Below are 26,985 nucleotides of genomic sequence, written 5' to 3'. Positions count from 1 at the left end.
GGTCAAGGGCATGGAAGCAGGTAGATTTGGTCTCACTTCCGCCGTTATCTTCACAGCTTCCAGTGTTCAATTGACAATGGGAAGAGGCAATCAACTGAAAACCTTCCAGGTTCTTTCGCATTCTCTAGTCTGTTTTCTGCTTGCCTTGCTTGGGTGCTTCCCTGCCTTGAGTGAGAGGTAGCTGGCGACCTTCGGATGGACCCTGACCCAGTGACACCTGAGCGTGGCACTCCACTTCGTTGCAAATAGCGTTGTGGAGGAGGCCCAGTCCGCTTCGGTTGCGTTGCCCAGGCAATCTTTGTCCGGAACACGGAGTCGGAGGGTCACAACCAACTAGCAGCGCACTTTGATGAGGACGATGAATCCATACCACCTCAGTTGAGGTCGTCACATTTTCTCAAGGGCTGGGTTTGCTCACGCGAGTCCATGGAATGCATAATTGATCGGACATTTAACCATAACGTATGGAGTACCCGAGTTCAGATACCCACCAACCCGTGCCAAGGCTTTGGGTCGCCCGCCCCTCGGAGCTGCGACACTTTACCAATCCACACCGTCAGGTACCTTAACAAATCATCACCATTGGGCATTGGGCGCTGTGCTGCCTTGTCTCTTCAGCACGACTACGCTTCCCGGAGCGCTACATGATTAGAACCGTTTTAGGTTTTGGGCAGCGGAGGCTCTATTCAATTCCATCCAGAATTCTCCGGCCGTTACGCTCTGAGTCCGGTCCGTCTGCCCCGCCCCTCAGTTCACGTTCGGCTCAACCCCGATGCACCATCGGCCACAACCGAGTCTGCCGAAGAAATCAGTGACACATCTTCGGGGTAAGCAGCTCACACACCACCTCCTCCATTCTCGTAGGGAGGGGAATGGCAGAACATGGCTCTGTTCCCTGTCACCCATGCTATCAAAACTCGAGCTGTGCGGTCGTATCAAACAATGGTACCGAAGATAGATGCTCCTCGACTGTGGTGCTGACTTGCCAAACAATACACCGACAGGACCGGTCTTGACCGAATGGGTGGCCATTGGATGTTCCTCGGCGGCGCAGGATGCCCAAACCATAGCATCGTAACGTCGTACCGAATGACAGCGCATGACATCCATGCCTTTGATGATAGGGCCGTGGCGCTGCAGTGACACAGCATGAGTGGATCGAGCGCGCATTGTGCTGAGCTCCCGTCAGGAGGCAATGATCCTAAAGTATTGGCCGGCTTGCCGGCTTACTCATGGTGCTCCTCCCGCTGACCCTCGCCGACACTCATGGCAGAGACCGACGGAAGAACGAGTGATGCTTGATGGGGTGGTTGTCCAAGAGGACAGGGTAGGCTGAGACAGTCGTCCATGTTCACAGACTAGCCGAATCACCGTCGCATACGTACTTGAGAAGGCATGTCTATATTCTTACAGGTAGGTGAGAGACAGACATGTTCTTGATATGCTGTTGAGATCTATTGCCTCGTTTGGCCCACCTCCCCACTCATAAGTTTCCACTGTTTGGGACTGTGTAAGTTAGTGTATGGAATCTGACCACGAGGGAGCTACACTCGAGCCAGCTTCTAGATCTGCCCTGTCAAACGTAGCTGATCTGGACAGGAGACAACGAACGGACCTTTCCTCCTTCATGCTGACTCTCAAATGTTTGATTCCCCATCCCCGGCCGTTCGCCACGTTGATTCATCGACCAACTCGACTTCGGCTGCAACTGGCACATTCCCCAGCTAACATCAGGTTCCAAGTTCTGCATGTCTTACTGTGTAGATGCTGAGCTGCTCACCTTCTTTGCGCAGTTGCAAGGTATGGAGTGCTTCCGACTAGCGCGCGTAGGGCCGGGACAGTCCGGCTCAAGTTCCGCCGAGAATTGAAGGAGCGGGAAGCCACATGGTGCCGAATCTCAACTCGATGTCCCGCTTGGCTGAGTTGCCTCAACCAGCCCAGCAGTCAATTTTGATTAGCATTTCACAGTATGTATAGGCTGAGGTTTGCTCCAACCATCAAGGGGCTCTCCTCCCTGAAGTCGGTGACTTTGTGAGCGGGGAGAGCTGTGTGCGAAACGAGTTCTTTTCCCACCTGCAGGGATGCTTGCTCGCACGCAGAACCCCGCGGCTGGCTGGTGGGGAGGAGACGGAGTTGCCAACAACGGAACAACGCAGCTCTGAAAGACACAGTTGCGGAAATACTATTTCGCGTATGTCTAAGCCAGTTTAGACGAAAAACGTATAGAAAATCTCTTTCCACGGTGGAACGAAGTTGACTTCAGACCTGGAGGATCGTCCCATCACTTCTCAGGTTAAGTTTTCTGGTTGGTCATACTCGATCTGGGCAGAACTGCAGCAAACCGGGTACTGCAGTACACAGTACGCGCACATACAGGTAAAGGTGCCGGTATCCCAATCGCAGCATGCCGGCAACGTTGTTGCAAGCATCAGAAGCGGGTTCCGTGGCCGAAAATGGGGAACTGGTAACCTCAGGTAGGTAGCACGGGAATTACCAAGACGCCGCAAACACTGGGTAAATAGGATATTTATATCTACACCGGGGCAGCTTCGCCCGTTCAGGCTTCTCGGAACAGCGCGCCGTCTGGATCTGCAAGACGTTTTGCTGGTTGATTACCTACCTGCCTATTGCACTGTCTTTGTAGGTAGGAGAGATTCAATAGCCTCAACACCGTCATCATCCCAACGCCTGCGGGAGGAAACATCTGCCGGCCCTAATTTTCACGTAATTCACAGAGAACCGAGTAGCAGAGCAGAGCATCCGTCGGGGCAGACAAAACAGCTCTAGTCCTCAAGAAAGCAACGAGGGTGTCACGACCCCCACTACGGGCTCTCCACTCGGGCAATTGGCAGGCGAGACACTGTGGATTTCATGGCGAAGGGCCATGGCTCGCAACAGAGGGAGGATATCTGGAGAGCGGGAGACTCAGATTGGAACTTGGCACTTTCCTCTCTCAAGGATCAGTAAGTTGGTCAGTGGTGCACACACAATACAGTCATCTTGCCTGCTCCTCGGTGTGGATCCGGTGCATCTTGGTGAACCTGTGTGTGTCACCCTACAGAGGGCCGCAGCTGCGTTGTGTTGTTCGGATTCGGTGTTACTGCCCAGTGCCCACAAGTGCCGCCCTCTCAATCACCGCAGTGCTGCCCGGCTTCCCCTTCGATGAAGGTCCATGATTCCAGTGTTTCTGTAAGAGTAAGATGGACTTCCACTCCGGGCCCAAGATCGCATGGATCGCCGTTTGCCGACCGCCCCCGGTCACTTCGGGAGTGCCGCCATCGTCACCCACTTCCAAGTTCCGGCCTGGCTGAGACTGCCCTCGCGCACTTCAAAAACTTGCAAACGATTTCCTACCTTATTGTCAAGTACCTGCATGTGATCAGTGCGGAGTTGTTATTGTTATAACCCTTTCCCAGCGCTCCACACCGAATCCGGATCCAGCACAGGCGAGGACCGTAGGTTAGGTTGGGTTAGGTTCCTCGAGGTACCTGCTGCGGGCAACATGGCCTTAGCATCTGCGACCTTGCACCACTTTCCTTGTTGAACCCAGCGAGGTTGGCAGTCTCAACGCGGAAAGACGAAACTGTCGCGGGCACGGTACGGAAGCCGGTAGTGACATTAGAACTAACCGAGAAAGTGGTCTGTGCTTTATGCAGCCACCCCATTGTGTGAATCATGGCTAGGGAGGCTAGCCATAAAAGTTAAGTACTTAACGAAAAGCGGGTCTATCTCATCACTCTTTAGGTCGCATCAATCGCTACTACCCGCTTCCTGCTAATAGCTACCTGAGCACAGGGACCGTCAATTATAGTGGACCGCGACCGCTGATGGTAGTGCATCTCGACCGCCAACTTCAATGTGTTGCAACAGGCAATTTTACTATGTACCAAGTGGATATGGTTAAAGGCTGCGAGTGGCTGCTCCTATAAGAAGCAATTGAAGTTGATGCACTCGGGGTGAGCATATAAAGTGATTTTTCAGTCACATAGTAGTTTCCCAATGTCGCTCCTGGCTTCCGTAATCCGTACAAGGGCCCGGCCGTCCCTTGCCGACCTGAACCCCACCGTTCCTGCAAATTACCAGACAACCTGGAAGTGATCTTGAAAATATAACTGGAGATCCCGGCCAACTTCCCCGAGTATCTTTTAATGATGGAATCTGATGGTATAGACGGGCATCAACTTGACCACAGACAGCTCAGGGACAACGCCACTGTGAACAACCATGGGTGTTGTGGTTGGCCCCGTTTTGCAGCCCAGGGACGGCCAGAGAAGCTGGTCTTGGCCCCAACGAGCCGATCTACATTCCTCACTTCACCGCATGTGCGACATCACCCCCTTCCTGTTTGCTGCCAGACATCTGACAGACGAGACACCTTAGCTTGACATGCAGCCATCATCACGCTTGTCATGTTTGCCATCTGGCTTTTGTTCGACAGAGAGACGAGTAGAGTTTGTCCGATATACTAATACCAGCAGTTTCCACTTCCCATACCATTCTGAGTACATGGAGTGGTGGTGAAACACCAGACCTATCAGCCGGCCAGCCGCCTCGTTGATCGTGTCCAAGCCCTTGGCGAGTTTCGCCCGTGTAGTTATTCGGAGGCCCATCATACCCAGAGCAGGCCTGTTTGAGCTGGCATACGAGGCATACGGAGCCAACATTAGGAGGGGGTGGGCAGCGGACCCGGCTGGTTTGCCGACGAGAGGACTGCAAATCACTCTCGTCTAACACGACTTGATTTGGTTCACAGCGTTTTGTCCAGTAACACCAACGCCATCGCATGTGATATGTACATGTTGGAAACGAACAAATCCGGAATCAGACACGCGTTTACAGGTCGTGAAACTGGTTGGGCAAGCTTGTGGTCAAACTCTTCCTGAAAAAGCGGGGCTCGTCCACATACTCGTGCCATGTCCCATTTGTTTCTCTGAAGACGCGGGTCGACACAGCGGGACAAAAACACCCATTAAAGAACCGTGATCAAAGGTTAGGAGCCGCCTTCATTGCCCGATGCCATGCCCTTTGCAGTAACTCTAGGTCGACTTAAATACGGCGTCTATCCCTTTTCTAAACCATAATTTTTATAGGCTCTTTTAAACCATAATATCATAGGAGGGACTACAAGGGAACTAGAAGAGAACAAGAGGTAGAAAGCCGGAAAAAATAACAAGATAACACGACGTATACGGCCTCAGTCTTAGCTATTACCATGAATCTAGAACACAAGGTGAGTTCAAACTCGATGGGAAACAAGCAAAATAGCTTCAAGTGGTTTGACTGCTTTCTAAACACGGCTGTGGGTTGCTCTTGCGAACAACGGAAAAGAGACGACGAGAGACAGCGCTCAAATCCAGGGATTGAGGTTTGGACCCAGACGGCTTGCCAGGGGCATCATGAAAAGACGAGCCCCTGACATTGTGTGTTGGCGACAATATATTCACCGGCGGCACCTCTGGACGCTGAGCATAGCATTCCTGCTTGGAAGCTCACAAATCGAGATGGACGTCCGTGGCTACGGTCTGCCAATCCATTCTGACGACTCCGCATACCCCGGAGTTCACTCCAACCAAAGGGATCAATACAGTGGCAAACGGGTCAATTCTCTCTGCGACCTCAGCTTGTCCGACGGCGAATATCCCAGAGACATGCCTCCTTGGACCCCCTTTCCTAAGAAGAGCCGCCAACCAGAAACAAAGTATCATGATTTCAGGAAGCCCCTGGAAACCTTGTCGAGAAACCAGAACCCCGGCATCGACATTGCTCTGCGCAACATGAATTACGAGGTCGGCGCCTCGCTCAAGACGTTTCGAGCACTTGTGCAATGTTTTGAGGCCGAGATCGAGCCTCTCCGCGACTGGGCGGAGGAGAGGACACTAAACACGATTTGGAGGAACAGGTCAAGGACAAGTGCCGCCATCAACGAGACAAGGAGAGGTTTGAGGGCGTGACAGGGCGAATCGGAGATTGCAGAGTGGCCCTCAAGGGCGCCGTAAAGAATGCCAAGATCTGGAAAGAGCTTTGGGATGACAGGTACAAAATCGAGGACCAGATACGGACTGCTAAGAAGGCGCTTCTTTACGCCGACTTCATCGTCGACCTTGCCGATAGAGCATCAAGTGAGCGCGTGGCATGCAAGCAGCTGGTGTCTGAGCTGGAAGAAGCGAGATGCTTGCTGGACAGGAAGAAGCATCCATGAATTTGTACGTCGAATTTTGCCAACGGATCTTGGCCCAACGCAAATTTTTCGAAGCGTGCAGGCGTATCGGGTTGTTTTTGGGCTAATCTAAGCGCGCAGACGGCGAAGATGTGACCGAAAGACTACGCTCCGATGTCGAACAGCCACGCCGCAGCACGAAAAGCACAAGAAAGAGCAAGGACGAAGGAGTCCAGAGAAGGGGATCGAGCCGGACGAGCGAGAAGAATAATCAAGCGGACGGGTGAGACGAGATGAAGACCGGAAAACAGGACGAGTCAACCTATCCAGGAGATAGCCGACCGAATCAGCTGCTGGAAGACGCAAGTGACAACCTGGACGGCGAGACATGGTATGCGGGGTGGCTGCAAGTTTGGTGCGTAGGTATGGATTCGTTTGTTTGTCTGGGTCGGTGGTTGTTGAGAGCGGCGGTAGGGCCCAGCGCCGTCGGTCCGGGAATCCCACCGGATGGATCGTTAGCAGTATCCTTATCCTTGAGGGCCAGAAAGAGCAACTCCGTACCTGTGAGAAAAAAAGATTGGTGAAGCCTCGTCCTCAACAGAATAATCGGAATCGGATTGTGTGGTCTTGCCCCCTGGAAGAGGCAAGACCACACGCTGCGTATTGCACTCAAGTGTTGCCCACAAGCTTCGTAACGGCTCTCCCAGAGGAACTGCGGAAACTGACACTCGCGTTGGACGCTAGGCAGCCCCGAGTCCTGCTTTTCTGATGCCAATTACAGACGCGATATCGCGCCAAGCCGTCACCGGCAGAGCCCGCGACCCGTCGAACGCCCGAGAGCGCAGACGGACGAGCCAAAATGTGAAGCTGATTCTCCGAATTTCTCATATGCCAATGAAATGGGTGAAAGCATTGCTTGCGCAAGCTCTCCGTTTGTAGCATAGAAACGCAGCGTTGAAGAGGATGAGGCTTCACGAGGGGAAAAAAGAAGAAGAAAAAGAGAAGTGCAGCAAGATTTGTGTCTGGAGTCATCGAAAAAACTTGCGGCTCTTGCCCCGCGAGCCTGTACTGACCAATCATGGGTCGCTACAACGACCCATCAATTCCCAGTATCCCACATGTCAGGGTCTCCGACTTCCTCGTCAGGGGAGAAATTTGACCCCCACACGTCCCTCTCACCGTGGGCAGCAAAAATTTGGTTCATGAGGCAGCAGTGGGTCACCACCGGCGTGGCACCTCCCGTCAGTCCCATCAGTCATCCTAGACGCAGGACGGGTGGTGCCGGGGATGGAGAGCCCAGACCGCTGGCCGGCGACAGCATCCTGTCGCCAGGACTCCTCCCGGAAAGTGGTGTTTCCTGGGAAGCAAGTCGGTAGTGCACAAAGTGATCTCGGTTCTTATCATAGATTTTTCTTTGGTTAGTCTGTATTTTTACACGTGCTGCACTTTGCACATCCGTCTTTCTCCGGTCCTCGCCGTTCTTGCATCATTGCTCTCCTCCTGAGTCCGTTCTGTGGACATGCGAGACATTGCGCTCCTCCCTCCGCCCGAAAACGAGCTCCCTCATCTCTGGCAGAAGCCAGCGTATGGAGTGCTGCTAGAGTGTCTCGAGAAGCTCCGTCTCGAACCTCGGGTCTGGAGCCTGAGTGTGTCTCGCGCGGATACTGTCAAGGAGCGAAATGCCACATTTCATGATCGCCGAGAGGCCCTTTCCTTCCTATCCGCAATCATTAGGAGCAGCCTGGCATGGCTGGACAGCGACGTCGAGCGAGAGGTGATCTGGGAAGAGGCAAGTAAGCGTCTATCAGAACGGTGTGGCCGGACGGGTACGTTACCTGAGACACCAGAAGACCAGCGGAGGGCTGACCATGACGGCAGCCATGGGAGAGATTACCCGGCGCTGGCCCTTTGAAGACAACGGCCATGGTGCTTTCAGCCTGGCTATTAGGGAGCCTCCTCTGACTGGCGACTCTCTTGGTCTCAAGACGTGGGGCTCCTCGTATGCTCTGGCTCGACTTCTTCACGAACTTGCGTTTGGGCCCCTCGCGCATTTGTTCGTCCCGGGTGCTATGTCGACGCCGGACGAGGTTCTGGAATTGGGCTCTGGCACCGGCCTTTTAGGGTTGGCCGCCGCCTGCGTCTGGAAAACGAGAGTTGTCCTCACGGATCTGCCTACCATCATCCCCAATCTGGCCCACAATGCATCCATTAACCGGGAAGTCGTGGAAGCACAAGGCGGCAGGGCTGAGGTTGCCCGGTTGACTTGGGGCGGCGCCGAGGGGGACATTGATCCGATGTTCAGGATTCCAAACCGCTATCAGGTTAGCAGAGGAAAGCCCCTGGGAAGTGTGGTCGCTGATAACCTGTGATTCTAGCTCATCATTGTGGCCGATCCCCTTTACGACGACGACCATCCGGCGCTTCTAACCAGCGCTGTCGACGAGCAACTTGCTCTCAGTGCGGATGCGCGCGTTCTTATCATGGTACCGCAAAGGGACGAGACCACGAAGGGTCTTCTCGGCGTCCTAAGAAAGGAGCTCTCCCGGCGTCCGAACCCACTCCTGTGTTTGGACGAAGACGTCGTGGATGGGCAAGACGACTGGGGTGAGGATAACGACGACGAGACCCGGCACGTAGGATTTTGGTGGGGTATATTTGGGAGGGCAGAATCGGAAAGAGGTTGAGTTTCGCAGCAGTGTTCGTACAGCCCCAGAGCGCGCTCATCTCCTATCTCGCCCGTCTCCTGGAGGGTGGCGTATGGGCTTGGCTATCACTTGATGGTCTCTTCCGACAACGTGGGCGTCGTCTGCGCATTGCTCGGCGTTGCGGGGCACTCCGCACTCCAGAGCGGCGAAACCTTTGTTGCCAACAGTCTCCCAAGCAGAAGGACAATCTGGCAGAGCCTCTTGGCCAAGGCTTCAAGCGCATCCTCTGGCGTAAGGTGCAACCTTCCTCCCGATAAGTTAACGTTGACCGGCCGAGAATGCCACCGATTGGCATTGCCACTGCTCGGTCACCAGGATCACCGTCTTGTCGTCCGATCCTCACAACTGAATTTGGCAGGTCGACATGTGCTTGGCGACTGGCCAAGAATGCACTCCTTCCAAGTTCCAGTATGATAAGCCGACTCTCTCGGCTGGCAATGGCATTGTCCTTAGGCGGTTGTTTTGATGCGACCAGTAAATACTTATATTAGGTAGCACATTGCCTTGCGTTAAGAACATTAAGACTCCGTCTCCCGCATTGCTTGTGCGACAGTTACGCGCGACCGAACCGTTTGACTTCTCACCGCCCACATCATGTCAGCCGAGAAACGTCATGCGGCGGACGCTGGCGCAACCGAGCGTCAAGTGTCCAACAGCACTCAAGCCGAGGATGAGGCAGTCCGGGTGAGGAAGCCATGGTGGCAACCAGTCGTCGAGGCGGGTTCTGCGGTGCAAATCGTCATTGCCGCCGTTCTTGCCATCGCCATCGGAGTGGCTGTCAGTTATACTGTCGCCGACATTCCTGCCGCAGCCGTGACACTTGTCGGCATCCCGGGCAGGCTATGGCTGCGTGCGTTGAGAGCCTGCGGTGCGTGAATATCTGCAGTGCCATCTCAGAAACAGTGCCCAGCTGACATGCCCTTCGCTTTACTCTTACAGTCCTCCCCTTGATCGTCACGGCTATTGTTCTCGCCGTACAACGGCTGAAGAAAATGTCGGGCGGCGGTCAGAAGCTCGCGAGGGTTACCATCATCTATTACGTTGCTACGACACTTCTGGCCATCGTCATCAGCACCATCCTGACCGATTTGGTCTGGGGGCGACTGATGCAGACAGTTGGAGAGGCCAGTCTTACAGTGGACGCGGACGACGCGGAAATATACGAAGAGCGGAAGGCGGTCGCCATCCACACGGTGGTCCAGGACATGTTCGACTCGCTGATACCGCAGAACGTGGTCAAATCTCTGGCCGACGACGCCTTGCTCGGCATCCTCGTGACCGCCGTTGTGGTTGGTTACTTGCTCAAGCCGACGTCGCACATTGTGCGGGCATTGGAGGAGATCGAGGAGCTGATCACCAAGATCATCACGTTCCTGATCAAGATTGCGCCCATCGGCGTCTTCTTCTTGATTCTGCCAAACCTGTTCCGCCTGGACATCCGAGATATCGGCCACAACCTCGGCATTCTCATTGGAGGCGGCGTCACGAACATGTTCCTGCATCTCTTCATCGTCCTGCCATTGATTTTCTTCGGCTTCACGCGCAAAAACCCTTTCGCGTACTGGATGAAGTGTTCCCCCGCCTGGCTCACCGCTTGGGGCTCTGCCTCGTCCGCGGCAACGCTGCCTGTCTCGATGAAGTGCGTGGCGGCACGGGGCGTCCCCTACACGGTCAACAAATGTATGTCAACTTCGCGCTCTTTTCGGTCCTTTCCAGATGTCTCGGGAGTCATGGGCGTCGAATCGTTCCCTAAGCGGCACTTTTGCTCCCGAAGAACTCCCAAGTCATCTTTATTAGGCATGAAATGACTGACATTGTTGGGCAGTCACCGTGCCCTTGGGTTGCCTGGTCAACATGGACGGGACAGCCATCTACTTCCCCCTGTGCGTCGTCTTTTTGGCCCGGACGCAAGGTCTCAGCCTGACGCCCGCCGACTACACTATTGTTTGCCTGCTGTCGACGTTGGCCTCCATTGGCACAACACCCATCCCCAGCTCGTCTCTTGTCCTGACCGTCATGATCGCACAGAGCGTCAATGTTCCCATCACGGGCATGTACGGCGTCATTATCGCGATCGACTGGTTCCTGGACCGTTTCCGCACCGCCGTTAATGTCAGCGGCGATTTGTACGCCGCGGCCGTCATCACTAAGATCACCGGTGTCGTGGACCCCCCGGAACATGAAGAGGATGGTGAAGTGGGGGAAGTGAGCGACAACAGCCAGAGGGTTTAAAGATGTGATTAGTACCAGTGGCCATTGGACTGCACTGCCTTCTCAGAGCGACATTGAACTCGCATTCTCCTTTCAGCACAGATATATGATTTGTGCTATCGGTGTTGGTCCCATCTGGGAACGTTCATATGTGAGATGACTCCTTGGAGGCCGTCTTGATGGGCCTTTCCGGTTCACCCACCACGACATACGGCCGACGCTCGCTTCTGATTTCCCTGTGGGGTTCAGATAGTGAGGAGCAACAACGAGGAGGAGACTGCTCCCGATCTTTGCAGGAGCTGAGTTCTCCAGACATTTTGTCCCTGCAACCTGATCCTGCCCACAGAAACAGTTAGGATGAGATGAGTGGAGACGCCTCTAGGGTGACGACACATTTAGGTACCTATGTATCTCATTTGACCAATTCTCGCCAGGTGTTGATTGGCGTCTTGGGCCTCCTCCAGCTTGACTTCAGCGTTGGAGTCATCGGATACCGTAGTCGATCTGATCCGTGTAGCTTAGATCATGAGTGCAGAGCCCTCAATTAACTACAATGCTCGTTTGAATGTGTCTGACTTGGGCTGCTGGCGAAGCAGGAGTAGATTTGCCGGTAGAAATGTAAATAGTGTCTTAAACTAACCTGCCTCGAATCTAGTCGACTCATGTTAGAAGTAGAGGTGGCAGTAGACTCGGAGATTGCTTGAGACACCAACTCCCCGGAATGGGGCCTCAGAATGGTGTCAGCCATGGTTGTACTTCCCAGCCTGGCGACACAACTCGGACGGTTCGCGCGCAAGAAATGAGAATGGGCAGATGGATGATATGCTACATCCTTTGTCTACCTTAAGCGATGTTCTGAGCCTTGTTGTTCCCAACATTAGGCCTCAGGACAATGTCCCAAAACACATCTCACAGAACGAAATCACATGGCATCATTGCTGAGTGCAACATGAGGCAGTAACAACAGGTCATGAGAAAACCGAGCCCAAGAAATGATAGGATCCTCAGCGATGACAACACAACACAGGGGAGCAGACACAACCTTGGCCCAACCGCAGTCGAGTACTCAAGATGTATTCACGCTCTTTCCTCTAAAAGCTGAGTTGAGTCAAGTGCCAAACCAGCCACGTTAGGTCTGTCAAACCCCAGTGAGATTGAGGAAGTGGTGCCAACGAAAACCTCTCATTCCTCTTTCTCCATGTCTGCTTCTGTTCGTCAAAGCCCTGTCTCGTGAAACCGGAATCTCGGTTTCGTTTGGTTCGTCATCATCCCTCTAACAGCCTCAACATTAACCACACGATACTCCAGCGCTTGACGGCAGACGGAAACGAGACGGCAGGTATCTGGAAATTCCATCTCATCCAAAAATGACCCTAATATCCCCAGGCAACGACGAGACTTGTGTAGATCTGTTCCCCTTGTACAATACCCACCTCCGGCACCGATTATGAGCGAGAGAAAACGATTCTGTTTGCAGATCAAAGAGACAGGGTATCTAACAGAACTTGGAATGAGACGGAAAAACGACCAATCAGGGATGCGAGGACCGAGATTGATCCAGGCCTCGGGCGGATGGAGGGGGTAAGGTGGTGTTGTAGGACAAGTGTTGGGGCACCTCGCGGAGCCATGAGTTTGTCCGTCGCAAAACCCCGCCGGTAACAGGGAGACAGTCGAGACCAAGTGGACTTAAATGGTGGAATACTATTCCGAGCCGTGGAACGGAGGTGACGGTCAGACCAGTGGAAGGAGAAAGAGGGGGAGATTGACGGCGTTCAACATCGACACAATCGTATGGTGATCGAGATTGGGCGGAAGTGGTCAAAGGATTGGGAATCAAACCATGTTGAGTTGTTGACCTTTCCCAACAAGGTCGGATGCAAAACATGTCGAAACAGCGACTTGGTTGGGGCGGTGTAGGTTGATTCGGAATGCGCAATTTCGGTAACAGAGGCGCGCAGGACCTCTCCTTCAAGAGTAAGGCAGCAGCCAGACTTTTCCACCGAAGCCTGGCCCCTGAAGCGGATACAATGCACCTGGTACGAAGGCCTGCTTATGTTCTCTACACGGTGATTGACATATTCTTCCTCGTCTCGGCATCCTCGGGCTGGGTCCCAAAGACCAGGCGGAAGAGATCCCGTAGAAAGCCGTATTGACCAGAGCGAGCCATCATCCACCCAACGCTCTTGGAGATCTCAACAGCAGTGAAACGCTTTCCGCGAACGGGAAGACTGCCCGAGGCTCTGAACGACGTGTCGTTAAGCACAAGGTTCTTGTAATTCTGGAGCAGCGTCGCATGAGCGGGCAGCGAGCCGAAGGAGCCCGTGGGCAGACCCTTCACAAAGTTCTGCAGGGAGGCGGCACCGCCAGTTCCATTGGCAGAGGCTGCGTCGCGGTTGAAACCGATATTCATGGCGGCCTTGACGATGAGCGCCTTGATGCGCGTGATGTTGATGTCCTCGACAGTGGCGGCCGTAGTGGCTGTGCTGGAAGTATGCTGACTGCTTTGACTGTAGCCCGACAGGTTCGACGCGTTGCTTGACCAGCGGCCGCCGCCACGGTCGCTTCGAGAGTCGGTTGACGTGCCGAGAACCAAGATGTTGGGCATCTGCGGACTAGCGTCGGGCGACATGGGTGTGTCTTCGAACTCGGTGACAGGAGTCTCGGGAACGACGGGATGTGGCCGCGGCCGCTCGATATCGGCGAGGCTGCGGAGACTCTCGCGTTTCGAGTGCAGCGACGCACGGCTACCAGCATTGGATCGCGTGGCGTCGGATTGATGACTGCTCATAGCTTGGAGGCCGTAAGGAGGACCGGCGGCAAAGAAATTGATCTGGTTCGGCCTCGGAGTCCCGCGATCTGGCCGGATCTGGGTCCAACCCTCGCGGAAGATATCGCAGAGCTCCCAACATGCCTGCACGGCCGAGCCAAGCAGCTCTTCGTCGGGCGCCTTGCCGTCTCGCCGATTCTGTCGGAGACTGAAGAGCATCTCGGCGAGCGACCAGCATGCTCGAAGAAGCGAATCTGTCTCTTCGGCTAGATCACTGCGTTGCTTCATCAGTCGGTGACAGAGCGTGATGTAGAAGTCCAAGGTCCGCTCTCTGAATGCCTCGGGGAGCGAGCGGCTATCTTGCGCACTATAGAGGCTGCGATCACCCGTTAGCTAGGGGGTTCTTGGTGCATGGGAACTGGACGAGACGGGCAGGGACATCCGTACTGGTTATTGAGCTCAAAGCTGACTCTCAGGATGGAATCGGCCGTCTCGTCCTTCTTTTGCCGCACATCGAACAATGCCTGGCAGAAGTCTCGGCATAGGTCCAGGTTGGTCCGAACACCGTACGACTCGGAGATGTCGTCTCTGCTCTGATAGAGCCGCTTGCAGAGCTTCCAACAGCTCTTCCAGGCCTTCTCGTGAGCATCTGGTGTCCCTGAACTGTTGAAGACGCGCTCTCGGTGAATCGAGCTCAGGTTAGCAAGTGTGTTACACAGCGTCCAGCACTCCTCGAGAGCGGCCTTGAGCGCTTTGACCTCGCTATCCTGGCCAAGTGTTGGGTCCCTGAATACGTCGGCGTCATCGTAGTCGTCGTCGCCGTCGGCTTCGTGCGTCTCAGGTATCACTGCGAGGCATGTGTCAGATGGGGGAGCTTCCAATAAGAGGCACGACCTGACAAGTCTCACGCTCTAAACTGCTGGCTGTGCTTGACCGCACTTTTGACGAGTCGCTTGCAAGTACATCCTCCAGCTTTTGCGCCTGCGGGGTTGGGGCGTCCAATCCGAACGTCACTGGCTTGACCTTGGTGTTGACTGTGGGTGGTGGCTGACTTGGAGGCGTCTATTTTTCCTGATGTGTCAGAATGAAGCGGATTCTGCGCGACAAGATATATGGAGGCGGGCTCACGACTGTTGACGGCTCGCTGGGCGGAGGACTGCTGGTGCTGGTGCCTTCGGCGCTGGTACCGCTCGCCGAGTTAGAAAGCGTCGACTTCGAAGCGGTCTCACTGGACTTCTGGCGCAATGCTGGAATCAACATGGAAGCTCAACGTCAAGGTAGCATGCCAGGTATCATACCCAATGTTCGAAGCTCGGTGGCGCATGTATTACTGAGACAACCTCTTCGCTCAGGGGCCTTCGAAGGTCATCAGGGATATTCGTCCGTAACATCATGAGCTGGGAGCGGTCAGCAAACCCGGAGGATGTCGCTGTTCGCACCGACGTGAACATACCGAACGCCGCACATGGCCATTTTCTGCCTCGGCGTTCTCGGCCGCCTCATCCTCAATCTCTGTGGTCTCGGTCCCGTTTGATGTTACGGGGGAGGGCCCAACAATGTCACTACTCGGGCTCATCAGGTGAGCCGAGCTTGGCCTGACGAAGGAATGTGGACGTAACGACTGGGAAGAATCGGGCCTCGACGAAGAACTGGCAAAGGAGAACAACAGTCAGGACATGCAGATTGAGGTTTCGAACTCTGGTAGGATTCATACGCCATATACTGGGAGGATAGGGCGGGCGACTCGGGCCCGGTGGAGAACGACATGTCTGCGTACGGCGAGTATATCGAGGTGACACTTCCTGTTGATGACCTCAGGGGCGCCTCAAGTGCCATTGCGCTCAATCCTGGCTCGACGGGTAGCGGGAGGCCGAGGCTGGGAAGATTCTAAAGGCCTAGGACGCACGTGCGATGGCTGCAAGCACAGGATAGGTGCGTTCGAGAAGAAGATGGCTGGATGGGGTCAGGAGCTCGGATGGATGCGATGCTGCTAGTGACGAACGACAAGAGTCAAAGGGTCTACTCTGATTTGGCTGTCGCGGGTCGTCCTGGAAATCTTGTTTTCGCCGGCGCTCGTTGAATAGTGGCAGAGGCGACCAGACGGCTCCAGAGCGTTCTCTTGCCCTGGCACGACGGATCGCCAGCGTGAGCTTTGAATCCTGAGTGGGACTGGAGCTGAATGGCGGACGGCGGATGGTGGACTGAGCTCGCACCCGTCTCGCCAGCGGGGAACAAGACGGGCCGTGTGTGAGGACAGCACGGAAAAACACGACTCGTTTGGTAAGACGTGACCCTGCTTGGCGAGATGTGTGCAAAACCAACGGTGCGGGGCGGCGGCGACGTGGTTTGTCGGCGCGGGAGCGGTGGACGTTAGTAGCTCGTTGGATGGGTTTGGAAGAGGAAATCCGGCATCGAGCGTCGTAGCGGTCGAAGACAAGCACGTCGATGCGCCCGATGAGGAGAAAGCAGCAGCCAAACGGCAAGGGTGCCAACGACCGCCAAGGGCCTGGAGAGTGGGAGCCTTGCTCAACAGGGAATAGACGATACCAACAGACCCTCCTGCAGCAGCACGGCGCGGCACGGTGTGTTAACGTTAGGTACCAAGAAGAGATCCTTCGCCCAAACATCCCCCACAAACAGGTTCGCCATGAAAGCGCTTCCTTCTGTCGAGTGCCTGCTGGTTGGATCGTCCGGTACGGATGCTTTACCCAAGTAGGGTTACCTGCTTTTACCTTTCGCTGGGCCCGCTTGCGGACCTGCCGGAACACAATGCTTTGAAGGATCTCGAAACATAAACCCGGAGTTCTCAACCTGGAACTGTTGAGTGCGTGCAGAAAAGCCGATTTTCCATCCCACATATCCATACAGGCATACAGGGACGGATGGGCGTCGCTGGTTGTCGAGCCAGTAGGAAGCCGGCGAAAAAGCCCCTCTTCTGCCGATGCGCTGCATGGGCATGACACCGGCGCTTAACCAGTTGCTGTGGCTCGCTTTGCCAGCAAGTCAACAGCCTCTGTCTGACAAGCCCCTCCCATGTCCGTGTCGCGCCGGGGTGAGGGGCATTGAAGCGGCCAATGGGGAGCTAGTCGGGCTGATCCCAGAACACCACTTCGTTCCCGGCCAGTTGGGCAACATCTCGATGGTCGTTTGTTTCCCTTTTGTTTGACGAGTTCACCCAATGGGACGAGAGCGCTGCTGCAACACGCGTCTCTCAGGCCCTGGTCGCCGATAGGGCAGTTGGAGCTTTGACTTTTTGGGAGCTTCTGGAAGTCGAGAGCTCATGACGAGGATAAATCATGAAACCAAGCAGGTCCTGGAAGCAGGAACTAGATCAACCTTGCATACCAAAGGCAGCTCGAGATACAACTTCAAAACCTTCGACTTAACAATATGTCGCAGGGCATACGAAACCTGTTCCAGGTGTGCACCCATGTCGATCCCGATGAAGGAGCATGTATAGAGCCGCGGTTCGGCCCTCTGGCTCCGGTGATAGCAGCGTTCCAGGAGCCAGGTGTGTCCGGACACAATCTGTGGTAGCAGAGAGAGACTGAAGCCGGCAATGTGATCCTGCGGGATGTCCTTGAAGAGGCGGTAGGTAACGGTGCAAGCTGGCCTTCGTTAGGGATCCGGAGTCTTCAAGTTTGCTGAGTTGGATCCCAACGATCTGGATCGATTCCCGTTTTAGCACTAACGCTAATGGGCGGGCGAGGGCCAAAGCCTTTGAACACCGCCGTGTGCCTCCTGGCGTTCAATGCGGAAGGTATCCGTACCCGTGTCTTGACCAAAACCTGCTGATGGCCAATTATCGGCCAGTCGTCTATTAAGTCCATGCGACGATGTGCACTTGTACAGATTGATTTCTTTTGTCCAAGCGTTCCGCTCCGGCATGTGACTCTCTCTGTACGTACGGATATGGTACCGGAGTGCACCGTGGGCCGTAAGGTATATTTCTGCATAAAGTCGGGCCTGCAACCTAAGGTTAGCACTGCCGTAGACCAATTCGGCTTCGCTCTAATGTCGTGATTCCAAGCTAGGTTGTTGGTCCACGAGATTTGTCCAGGCTTGAGACGTGAGCCAACGTGATGAATAGGTTGTAAAAAACACAGATTGATTGGCCAGCCTCACCGCCACGTAACCACCAAAAGTTTGGGAACGCTGCTCGCCCCATGATTCTCCATTACCGGGGCTCGCAGTTACTTTGGGGAATGCTCGTGAAATCCTATCAAGGACTGTAAGAATGAACCATCTCCCCGTCGCGAAGCAGTAGAGCTCCATTCATACTTAACTTCCCGGCCTTGCGTACTCGCGGAACTCGAGTCTCGACCCACTGCCAACCCACTGGAAGGGATAGATGCCTTTTCGAATCCTGAACAGCACCCATTGATACCCGGCGACCCTGAGACTCTTACGCCATCCACGTGATCGCAGAAAAATTATTAACCCTGTGCAACATCCGTATGCCACGATATCATCCTTCAGGCAGATAATGCGTTGGCTCCCAAAAAGCACCGTGAAGGACATGGCTTTCCGGACCTATCGCGATCCTGCCGGCATATGCGCCCCTAGCCTCGGAGAACTGACTGACCGACCCAGCCCAAGCCACCTGTCATCCAATATAAACCTTGACGCCGTCCGTGCAAACGAATGCGATTCCCTAGCCGACGAAGCATGGCTCAAGCTTCCCAAACTCCTAGGGGTGAGAGGGAAATGCATGGCCATGCCCCTTGAACGCCCGCTGATGCGTATCAAAAACTGACTCCTGGGTGTGGGTGCGATGGTGCTAATCGTGGTTGCGCTGCTGCATCTCGATCTTCTTGTAGTTTCGACCGTCCGGGGTGTACCTGAGACGAATCGTTAGACCTCGGGCTATCAACAAATATTCTTGCGCAGACATACTTCAGGAGCTTCTCAATGAGGTCGACGTGTGTCATGACCATGCGCCGGCAGCAGTACCGTTTGCACCCCAACTGGTCGAGGGCGTCACTGTCCATCCTTTCCGTCAGCTCGCTGACCAAACTGCGAAGTGCCGAGTGCTTGCCACCTACCCGTCGCTGAGCCCCTCCTCCTCAATAAGCTTCACAAACTTCTCCCACAGGTCGCCCGTCACCTGGATAGCGAGTTAGCCAAAGAGACATCCGTCCAGGTTGTGCCGCGCAACCCACCTTGCCGCAGGAAAAGCAGCGGATCGGAATGATCATGTTGTCGGCGTTGGGCGAGCTTTTGCAATTGTTGGTATTATTCCAGCAGATTGGTGTATGCTGTAGATGCGGCGAAGGCGGCGAGGCGCAACTGTTATGGATGGAGCAAAGATTCTGCAGATCTCATAGATTCGTCGTTCTGGAGCCAGTCGCGGCTTGTGATGGACGAGCCTCAAATCTTTGTTCCCTGGCCAGAGCCCTGGTCTGTGCGTATCACTGATAAGCGGCTGCCCCACTCTAACCTTTTCGAACGTACCTCTCCGCCAAAATTTCTTCTGCCTGCTTTGCAATTGGAGCTGATATCTTCGGCGTGTTTGTATGCCCGGCGTTGGCGCAGGTTGTCCAAGTCCATATCCGCCACACCCGTTTCTCTGCCCGGTCCGCCGCCCAGGATGATATCGAACATAGATGTGAACGGCGACACTGCCTCCCTAAAACGGAAGCGGGAGCCGAAGGACGACACACCCTCATCACTGAAGAAGCACCGCCGAAGATCTAAGCTACCAGAAGATGCTGTGGCGGGAGAAAGCGCCAGCGCACAGGACGACCAACGAATGAGCAATACGGCGCTGCAACATGTCAATGGCGGCCTCGAACTCCCCGATGCTTCATCACAACCCCCAGACGGTGCGGTCCGACAGCGGCTAGCATCATGGAAGGTATCGAAGCCAATGGGTGGCAGGATGCAGGACATTGACCCGGTCTTCTCCCGTGACGAAAGGTGAGTGCGTTCAACTACAAACAGGCGATGGGATTGCAGGAGAGCGGTCAGCTGACAGGGACAGGTACATAATAATTACCTACAACACTTCAATCCAGGTGTACTCGACCGAAGACTCTCTGCTTGTCCGCAGGATTGCCCTCCCCCTGACAAGGACGGACGACGCGACTGAACTCGTGGCGACCCATATCGTTTCTGCGGTATTATCCAAATGCGACACTGATTATTTATGGGTCGCATGCTCCGACGGCCGCCTTTGGCATATCAACTGGACATCTGGGGCAGGCGCAGACACCCCCTTCAGGATCGAGGCCAAGAAGGTGTTAGACGTCGCGGTGGATGCGGTGGAAATTGGCGGCCAGTTTGAAGATGTTCTGCTGGTTTTGAAGAGGCTCACAAAGAGCTCTGCGCAGATAGTCGCCTATAACGTCAAGGCGCTATCGACAAGGAGCGGCAAGCTTTTGCACACCTACGATGAGAGCCCGCAGTTACTCCGGTCCGCTGCCGAGAGCAGGCTGATCATCGCTGCTGCAAAGGAGACAGTGCATATTGGCCTCCTGAAAGCGAAGAAGCTGGCCTCGTTGGATGATATGGCTTACCGCTTCCACTGCTTCAATGTCCCAGATCTTGTCACTTGCCTGGACATTCGACACACAATGCGGGCAATCAAAAAGGGCGGCTCCGACCTCCAGTCTGTGGATCTCGTGGTCGGCTGCGCTCGGGGCGCCATCTATGTGTACCATGATCTGCCGTCCAAGCTCCCAGGAGAAACATCTGGTTCCTCGAGGGCAGGCGTGATCCAGCCAAAGAAGTACCACTGGCATCGTCGAGCCGTCCACAGCGTGAAATGGTCTCAGGATGGTGAGCGCTTTCTTTTGCCTCGGATTGGCTTTCTAACTGACAGGCGACAGGCAATTACCTCATCTCCGGAGGCTATGAGACTGTTCTGGTTCTCTGGCAGGTCGATACCGGAAGATTAGATTTTCTACCACATCTTTCCGCGACCATTGAGAACATTGTCGTCTCTCCCCGTGGAGCCTCATATGCTATTCACCTGGATGACAACTCAACAATGATTCTGTCCACCGCAGAGATGCGACCGACAATGTACGTCTCGGGGATTCAATCACTCGTCCTTGGCGACCGCCCTTCTAAGGAGTCGCTGGTTCGTCGTGTCTGGCGCCCTGTTGAGGAGATTGCGGCCCCTTTGGTTGCGTCTGTTAACCCCCGGAACCCATCACAAATGCTCCTGTGCGTTGGCAATGGTCAGCAAGCATCTTTGGGGGGAGGGTCTACGTCCACTCCTCTCCTCCAGGTATTCGACATCTCTTCATTTCACGGTGTCACCAAGCATGCCCTTGCGCGCACCAATCCTACAGACGCCAATGTTACGAGCGACGGTGTACCCATCATTGAACCAACCGTCACGAAACTTGCCTTTTCTCAGAACGGCAAGTGGCTCGCCTCGGTCGACGAATGGCAACCGCCTGAACGCGATGCAGACGCTCTCTTGACCGGATCAAAAACGTCTGCCGAAGCATGTCGCGAGAGGCGAGAGATTTACTTGAAGTTTTGGGAAGTCGGGGCAGGAGACCAGCCTTTCCAACTTGTCACGCGCATCAATGACGCTCACTATACCGACCGGACACAGACGATATTCGACCTCGCCAGCGATCCGACCTCATCTCGATTTGCCACGATTGGCAACGATGGAACGGTGCGGTTTTGGGCCCCGCGGTTGCGTAGGAGAGACGGGCTCGCGGCTACCGGACTTGGTGGCCAACCGTTGCGGAGCTGGACTTGTTCCCGAACTGTTTCCCTTCCCATCTACGAGCAGCAGGATGACTCTGTCGACATCCCCACAAAGCACACGGCGCGTAGCGGTGCCATCACTTTCTCGGAGGATGGCTCCGTTCTCTTCGCTGCCTTCGGTCCCCCATTTGGTGCAGTCGTGGTCGCCATTGACACAAAGACAGGGACGGTCCGCGATGTTGTCTCTGGCATGTTCAAGGGCGAGATCCGCGCGATCAAGTCCCTGTCATCATCTTTAGTCATGCTCTCGGAGGATCTCGTTGTCTACGATATCGTGTCGGATGAGGTACTTTACAACTACTCCCTCAAGGAAACGTCCGAGGATGCTAAGCACCTGACCCAAATGGCTGTCAACTATGAGTCACGGAGCGTTGCACTTGTTGCACCGGTCCCGAATCTGAATCAGGGGAAGATGAAGAGGGGCGCAAGATCAGAGCTTGTTGTCCTCAACATTGAGGACGACGAGCCCCAGTTGGTCCACACATTTTCGCACCTGATCACGTCCGTGTGCGCGACGCCGTCATCCTCCGGATTTATCGTGGTCGATTCTGCAGCCCAGATTTGGTCCATAACGGAAGGCACCGAGCAAGCACCCCTCCTTCAGCCACTCGCCGATTTGAGGGTAGATGACTACGATGCTACAGGTGGAGAGCCAACACGAGGAGAGGTCCAGCTGCTGGAGGGTGACGCTAGCGATGAAGAGATGGAGGATGCGAACCAAGACGTGGAAATGGAAGATGACGATGACACGCATGCTGCTGTTGTAGCGCCTCAACGTTTGGCCGAGGTATTCAGCGCTGCCCCAGCCTTCGCCATGCCGCCGATAGAGGACATCTTCTATCAGGTGGCTGGACTGCTTTCTACGAAGCCTGTCAGAGCTTAGCGGCGGTCAAATCCATCAGATGTTCTCCAAGTCTCCAATCCCACAAACGGCCCTGGGCCGGCGGTCAAGCTGTGGGGTGCGCCCTCCGTTCGCCGGTATGCCGAAATACACCGTGCCCTGTGCTTCCTCCGGCCCGACCTGTATCTGTAGCGGTCATCAGCGCAGAGCCAACAGACGCAATTCCCGAGCCGTTTCATGGCCAGATTCCCGCCGTTGCCTTCCGAAGTAACCACCGCGAAGGCAGACCGCCGGTTCGGAGATCAACGGTGACGGGAAGGGACAATCTCCAAGATTGATATTCGGCTCTGTATTCGCAAGGGCCGTGCCGAACGGAGGGTCCCTTGACCCCACTGTCCCGCGTCCCTGGTGTTATTGTTGCAAGCTGTGGGGCAGGATGTAGCAAACCCCGATGTCGACTGATTACGCCATACTTTAAGGGCAAGGAGCGAGGAGATCTGGACACTGCTGAGGGACGCTTGCGGGGGAGCAGTGCACAATGTCCAGCCAAAACAATGCTTCGAGAGAGCCTATAGATACCCAATTGACGTAGTCCCCAATACATGCAGTTTGTGCGGAGGCGGATGTCCTTTGCGAATGCCTCAACTCGCCACATTGAAACGAAGCTACCTTCCTCGGAACCAGCCCCTATTCCTCGCATCCAATCCGAACTCTCGCAGAGCTGAAAAAAAGATGTCGTTCACTTCAATTCCCGTCTTGGATCTGGCGCTGGCTCAGGATCCGGCCACGAAGCCCCGCTTCCTCTCCGAGCTGCGACACGCGTTGATGGAGGTCGGGTTCCTTTACCTGAAGAATGTGGGCATCTCAGACGAGTTCTTCAAGCTGGTGATCGAGGAGGGCAAGAAATTCTTCGACATCCCGGAAGAGGAAAAGTAGGGGACTCTCATCGACAACAAATTTCAGATGTGACTGACTCAACCCCTAGACTCAAAATCGAAATGAAGAATGCGCCCTCCTTCCTGGGCTACTCCCGTCTCTCAGCAGAGGTCACAGCCGGCGCAATTGATCACCGAGAGCAGATCGACCTCTCAACGGAGCATCCTCTCCCGGGTCCGGACGCTCCACGGTTCTACAACCTGCTGGCGCCAAACCAGTGGCCATCGCCGGCGGTGCTGCCCAACTTCAGACACGTCTTCACCGAGTACATGAAGCGCATGGGCGAGATCTCAATCTACTTTACCAGCCTGATCGCCGAAGCCATCGAGCTGCCGAGCGACGCTTTCAACAAGTACTTTGACGCGGACCAGCAGCACAAGCTCAAGATAGTCAAGTATCCCGACGTCGGCGAACTAGGTGCCGCCGGCAAGGGCGGGAATCAGGGTGTTGGGCCGCACAAGGATAGCAGTGTGTCCCCCCTTCCCCCCCCGCCCCCCTCCCCCAAAACCACCCCCCATCCCCAGCGACATTTCCCCTTTTTTCTCCCTGTTGTTCTTTCCCTCAATACCATGCCGGATAACTGCTAAAGAACCAGTGCTATCCTCGTACCTCCTGCAAGCCTCGCACCACCGCGGGCTCCAGGTCCAAAACGTGCGCGGCGACTGGATCGACTGCCCGCCGATCGAGGGAACGCTGATAGTAGCAATCGGCCAGGGTCTCGAGGCGCTCACGCAGGGCGTGTGCGTCAGCACGACGCACCGCGTACTCTCGCCGCCGGCGGGACAGGGCGCCCGTTTTTCAATCCCTTTCTTCCAGGGTGTCAGTGGCGGTGCAGACTTTGACGATCTCGAGAACGTCGGCGTCGGCAAGGTGCCCGAGCACGTGAGGGAACAGAGGCGGCGGGTGCTGGAGAGGAACGGGGGCCGGTTGGACGACGTCGAGTTTACGTTCCGCAAGGGGGGCGTGGCCAGGACGCTGGGTGAGGCGACACTCAGGAATCGCGTCAAGAGCCATCCTGATGTGGGCGAGAGGTGGTATCCGGATATTCTGGCCAGCGTTAGGGAGGAGCAGGCCAAGCTGAGGGAGAGGCAGGGAGGGGCTGCCGGACATAGGGGCGTAGAAGACCCTACTGTGAGTGCTCAGTTGGTGGATGCGCACTAGGCAGGTGGCTTGCCAGGAATGATACCATGACTTTCTCCTGTCGATTTGACATAGGTAACAAGCAACACTCAACCGTGTTCCCATAACGCTGAGCGGCAGCTCTGGCGGTTGTTGGGAAGTAGCCTGAAATCATCCAGCTTGAACTCGGTCGCTAAACCCACCACATGCGACAAAGAGCCAAGGAGAAGAGACGGGCAGTTAAACAGCAAATCAGTTTGTTAACGCCTTCCGTCTACGCTATGCCCATAACCTAAGCAGTTCTCGGTCCGTCACACCCGTTTCTCATTGGACTCGTTTGTCAGTCGTGATGCCGTCATTTGGCGTCGGCAGCCTTAAAGTGAGGGAAGCATTGCGGCAGTGTCGAGTTGTGCTTGTTGACGGCGTGCAGTGTAAGCCTAAGTAAGGAAAGCAACAAATGTTAGCCCGGTCACCCATCGGCTGGTACTTGGTGGGATCCGTGGAAAAGAAGGGCGTGGCATCGTACTGTGGTTCGCGGGAAGTCGAGAGAAAGGTCTGCTTGCACACGGCGCAGATGATGTTCATGGCGGCGACGTTCTGTGTGCGAAGAGTCCTCGGTCAGATTCATCCCCGTTGCCAGCAGCACACCTCAAACCTCCAAGATATACGTACGGCCTTCAACTGGGAGGCGGCCTTCGGTGCGGCCTTCTTCTCGTTCCGGGCGCGCTTTTGCGCTGCCTTGGCTCCCTGCGCGTCTAATGTCAATAGATCTGCAGTTTTGGCCATCTCGCTTGCCGGAGAGCCGGAAAGCCAGTGGAGAGAGAGAGGGAGGGAGAGAGACATACGTTACCGCCGCCCATTGTGTTGAGCGGGTGTCTTCTGAGTGTCCTCTCTTTTCTTGTTGCCTCTCAGTGCGATGGGCCGCAAGTTGCCGCTTCTGTCCGCGATTTTCGGTCTTTTCTTGACTCTTTTTCTGCCAGCGGCAAGTGGAGTGCCACCTGAAAATCGGAAGCGGTCAGCGTTGCGACGGCTTCGGCCTTCACATGGAAGGTGTTGGATTTGGCAGGTGGTCAGAGAGGGCAGTTCAGGGGTGACCAATGGCTTGGCACCAGGATTCTCAGGATCAGGAACAGGCAGGGAACTTCTGGAAGAACACAGACAGGAACATCATCATAAATTGAGTGGTTGCCCATCTTTTTGATACCCAATTACTACAGTGCGGCACATTCGTGGCTGTTGGCTTTCCAACAGAAGGCATGCTGCGTGCACGGGTCACCATGAGGCTCGCGCACGGCTGTAGTATTGAAAAACCCTCCCCTAACCTGCAACCGGGTGACAAAATAAGTCACTCTCATAATGCTGAACACGTACTAGATACCTCGACCTCCTAGTATTTTCAAGATAATAAAAGGTCATCTAATGGCACATTAACGTGCTCTCTCTCTCAACCGTATCCTAGATTAATTAATAGAATTATTTTTATTATTTCTATACTACTATGCCTAGGGCTCGCCTGGCCCTCTATCACTAATTATAAAAAAATCATGCTTATAAGGCTGAAATTAAAACCTCTGTCTTCTCTATACTAGTCTGAAGTCTTGAATCTATCTGTTATAGTGAAAAGGAAGGCGTTGTCACGGCGGGACAGGCGGACAATCCAATGACAATTGTATTCGGGCTAAACTACAGTCTAAGCTCTATTCCGTCAGGTACGGGCAGGCTTGATTGTCAAGACGTAGCTCGAGGAGCTACGAACAGGTCTCGCGGCACCGAGGTGCAGAATATTTAACCCACAGGGGCCCGTGCTTTCCACATGCCGGGTTCCACCCGTGGGTCCTAGCAGGCACGGCGCAATCGCCGTGACAGGCGTAAATAGCTAATCAGAGCTATTGAACTAGCTTAGTTCTAGCTGTAAAGCTAGCCTATACTCCAAGAGCCTCTTAGGACATAGTAGCTACCTAATCATCTTCTTTAAAAGCCTTCAGTTTTTGCTTCCCTACCTGTTGAGAGCCCTATATAGATCTCTCTGCCAACGTATCTGTCACGGGATTCCCCGTTCCTGTTCTCATGGTTATGTCATATGCTTGCGGTTATGCATACGTCATGGGGTCTGATCATACGTCTATGGTCATGCTTGCGCATAGGCCTTTTGTCACGGCGATTGCGCCGTGCCTGCCAGGACCCACGGGTGGGGCCCAGCGTGTGGGGGCCCCTGCGGATTGAAGATCCTGCACCTCGCTGCCGCGAGTTCTGTTCGTAGCTCCTTGAGCTACGTCTTGACAATCAAGCCTGCCCCTAGACTGTAGTTTAGCCCGAATACAATTGTCATTCGATCATCCACTTGTCCCGCCGTGACAGTCACCCTCCTAGCTATTGTAGCCTCCAATACCTTACATAAGGTAGGTAAGAGAGCTATAGGCCTACAGACTTTAGCAGTTCTATACGTAGCCAGAGATTTCTCTGACTTCATTAGAACTACTATATTGGCCCTCTTGAATCTTAGGAGAATACCACTGTG

General features: G+C 54.7%; 11 protein-coding genes across 11 annotated transcripts; 5 read left to right on the top strand and 6 right to left on the bottom strand.

Moving 5' to 3' along the window:
- Positions 1-5,042: 5,042 nt before the first annotated feature.
- N657DRAFT_76306 (uncharacterized protein) lies at positions 5,043-6,020 on the top strand. The gene is made up of 2 exons (XM_062797536.1): positions 5,043-5,230; positions 5,329-6,020. The coding sequence occupies exon 2, from the start codon at positions 5,397-5,399 to the stop codon at positions 5,949-5,951; it is 555 nt and encodes a 184-aa protein (XP_062653233.1). The 5' UTR covers positions 5,043-5,230; positions 5,329-5,396; the 3' UTR covers positions 5,952-6,020.
- A 1,523-nt stretch (positions 6,021-7,543) lies between these two features.
- Positions 7,544-8,863, top strand: N657DRAFT_76172 (uncharacterized protein). Its single transcript, XM_062797533.1, has 3 exons — positions 7,544-7,983; positions 8,036-8,478; positions 8,533-8,863. The coding sequence occupies exons 1-3, from the start codon at positions 7,677-7,679 to the stop codon at positions 8,839-8,841; spliced, it is 1,059 nt and encodes a 352-aa protein (XP_062653232.1). The 5' UTR covers positions 7,544-7,676; the 3' UTR covers positions 8,842-8,863.
- A 593-nt stretch (positions 8,864-9,456) lies between these two features.
- Positions 9,457-11,094, top strand: N657DRAFT_630341 (glutamate transporter; the record flags this gene model as incomplete). Its single annotated transcript, XM_062790973.1, has 3 exons — positions 9,457-9,730; positions 9,802-10,542; positions 10,688-11,094. 3 exons carry the CDS (start codon positions 9,457-9,459, stop codon positions 11,092-11,094), a joined length of 1,422 nt encoding a protein of 473 aa, XP_062653231.1.
- A 2,038-nt stretch (positions 11,095-13,132) lies between these two features.
- N657DRAFT_561228 (uncharacterized protein) lies at positions 13,133-15,676 on the bottom strand (the record flags this gene model as incomplete). Its single annotated transcript, XM_062788046.1, has 7 exons — positions 13,133-14,216; positions 14,288-14,687; positions 14,749-14,902; positions 14,969-15,073; positions 15,139-15,237; positions 15,294-15,489; positions 15,555-15,676. 7 exons carry the CDS (start codon positions 15,674-15,676, stop codon positions 13,133-13,135), a joined length of 2,160 nt encoding a protein of 719 aa, XP_062653230.1.
- Positions 15,555-16,722, bottom strand: N657DRAFT_640087 (uncharacterized protein). The gene has a single exon (XM_062791900.1). The coding sequence runs from the start codon at positions 16,702-16,704 to the stop codon at positions 15,736-15,738; it is 969 nt and encodes a 322-aa protein (XP_062653229.1). The 5' UTR covers positions 16,705-16,722; the 3' UTR covers positions 15,555-15,735.
- Positions 16,723-17,388: 666 nt separating this feature from the next.
- On the bottom strand, positions 17,389-17,959 carry N657DRAFT_76157 (uncharacterized protein). Its single transcript, XM_062797532.1, has one exon. The coding sequence runs from the start codon at positions 17,794-17,796 to the stop codon at positions 17,476-17,478; it is 321 nt and encodes a 106-aa protein (XP_062653228.1). The 5' UTR covers positions 17,797-17,959; the 3' UTR covers positions 17,389-17,475.
- A 661-nt stretch (positions 17,960-18,620) lies between these two features.
- Positions 18,621-19,038, bottom strand: N657DRAFT_677073 (uncharacterized protein; the record flags this gene model as incomplete). The annotated part of the gene is made up of 4 exons (XM_062795953.1): positions 18,621-18,681; positions 18,737-18,823; positions 18,886-18,947; positions 19,003-19,038. The coding sequence occupies 4 exons, from the start codon at positions 19,036-19,038 to the stop codon at positions 18,621-18,623; spliced, it is 246 nt and encodes an 81-aa protein (XP_062653227.1).
- Positions 19,039-19,430: 392 nt separating this feature from the next.
- N657DRAFT_560751 (WD40 repeat-like protein) lies at positions 19,431-22,454 on the top strand (the record flags this gene model as incomplete). The annotated part of the gene is made up of 3 exons (XM_062788002.1): positions 19,431-19,759; positions 19,824-20,620; positions 20,671-22,454. 3 exons carry the CDS (start codon positions 19,431-19,433, stop codon positions 22,452-22,454), a joined length of 2,910 nt encoding a protein of 969 aa, XP_062653226.1.
- A 96-nt stretch (positions 22,455-22,550) lies between these two features.
- On the bottom strand, positions 22,551-23,369 carry N657DRAFT_75528 (uncharacterized protein). The gene has a single exon (XM_062797531.1). The coding sequence runs from the start codon at positions 23,110-23,112 to the stop codon at positions 22,648-22,650; it is 465 nt and encodes a 154-aa protein (XP_062653225.1). The 5' UTR covers positions 23,113-23,369; the 3' UTR covers positions 22,551-22,647.
- Positions 23,145-24,509, top strand: N657DRAFT_561708 (Clavaminate synthase-like protein; the record flags this gene model as incomplete). The annotated part of the gene is made up of 3 exons (XM_062788073.1): positions 23,145-23,344; positions 23,398-23,816; positions 23,944-24,509. The coding sequence occupies 3 exons, from the start codon at positions 23,145-23,147 to the stop codon at positions 24,507-24,509; spliced, it is 1,185 nt and encodes a 394-aa protein (XP_062653224.1).
- A 313-nt stretch (positions 24,510-24,822) lies between these two features.
- Positions 24,823-25,327, bottom strand: N657DRAFT_677070 (DUF1909-domain-containing protein; the record flags this gene model as incomplete). The annotated part of the gene is made up of 4 exons (XM_062795952.1): positions 24,823-24,904; positions 24,994-25,064; positions 25,140-25,214; positions 25,313-25,327. 4 exons carry the CDS (start codon positions 25,325-25,327, stop codon positions 24,823-24,825), a joined length of 243 nt encoding a protein of 80 aa, XP_062653223.1.
- Positions 25,328-26,985: the final 1,658 nt, after the last annotated feature.

The sequence above is a fragment of the Parathielavia appendiculata genome, assembly GCF_033297405.1.
Source record: "Parathielavia appendiculata strain CBS 731.68 unplaced genomic scaffold N657scaffold_1, whole genome shotgun sequence".
In the NCBI taxonomy this organism is placed as follows: domain Eukaryota; kingdom Fungi; phylum Ascomycota; class Sordariomycetes; order Sordariales; family Chaetomiaceae; genus Parathielavia; species Parathielavia appendiculata.
This window is presented reverse-complemented; position numbering and strand designations above follow the sequence as displayed.

Excerpts from the sequence above, each read along its gene's own strand:
- N657DRAFT_76306 (XM_062797536.1), top strand. The coding sequence starts at position 5,397 with ATGAAAAGACGAGCCCCTGACATTGTGTGTTGGCGACAATATATTCAC.
- N657DRAFT_76172 (XM_062797533.1), top strand. The coding sequence starts at position 7,677 with ATGCGAGACATTGCGCTCCTCCCTCCGCCCGAAAACGAGCTCCCTCAT. Across the intron at positions 7,984-8,035 it reads AGAACGGTGTGGCCGGACGG|CCATGGGAGAGATTACCCGG; the intron begins GTACGTTACCTG and ends CCATGACGGCAG. Across the intron at positions 8,479-8,532 it reads GGATTCCAAACCGCTATCAG|CTCATCATTGTGGCCGATCC; the intron begins GTTAGCAGAGGA and ends CTGTGATTCTAG.
- N657DRAFT_76157 (XM_062797532.1), bottom strand. The coding sequence starts at position 17,796 with ATGCAGAAATATACCTTACGGCCCACGGTGCACTCCGGTACCATATCC.
- N657DRAFT_75528 (XM_062797531.1), bottom strand. The coding sequence starts at position 23,112 with ATGCGAGGAATAGGGGCTGGTTCCGAGGAAGGTAGCTTCGTTTCAATG.
- N657DRAFT_640087 (XM_062791900.1), bottom strand. The coding sequence starts at position 16,704 with ATGGATATGTGGGATGGAAAATCGGCTTTTCTGCACGCACTCAACAGT.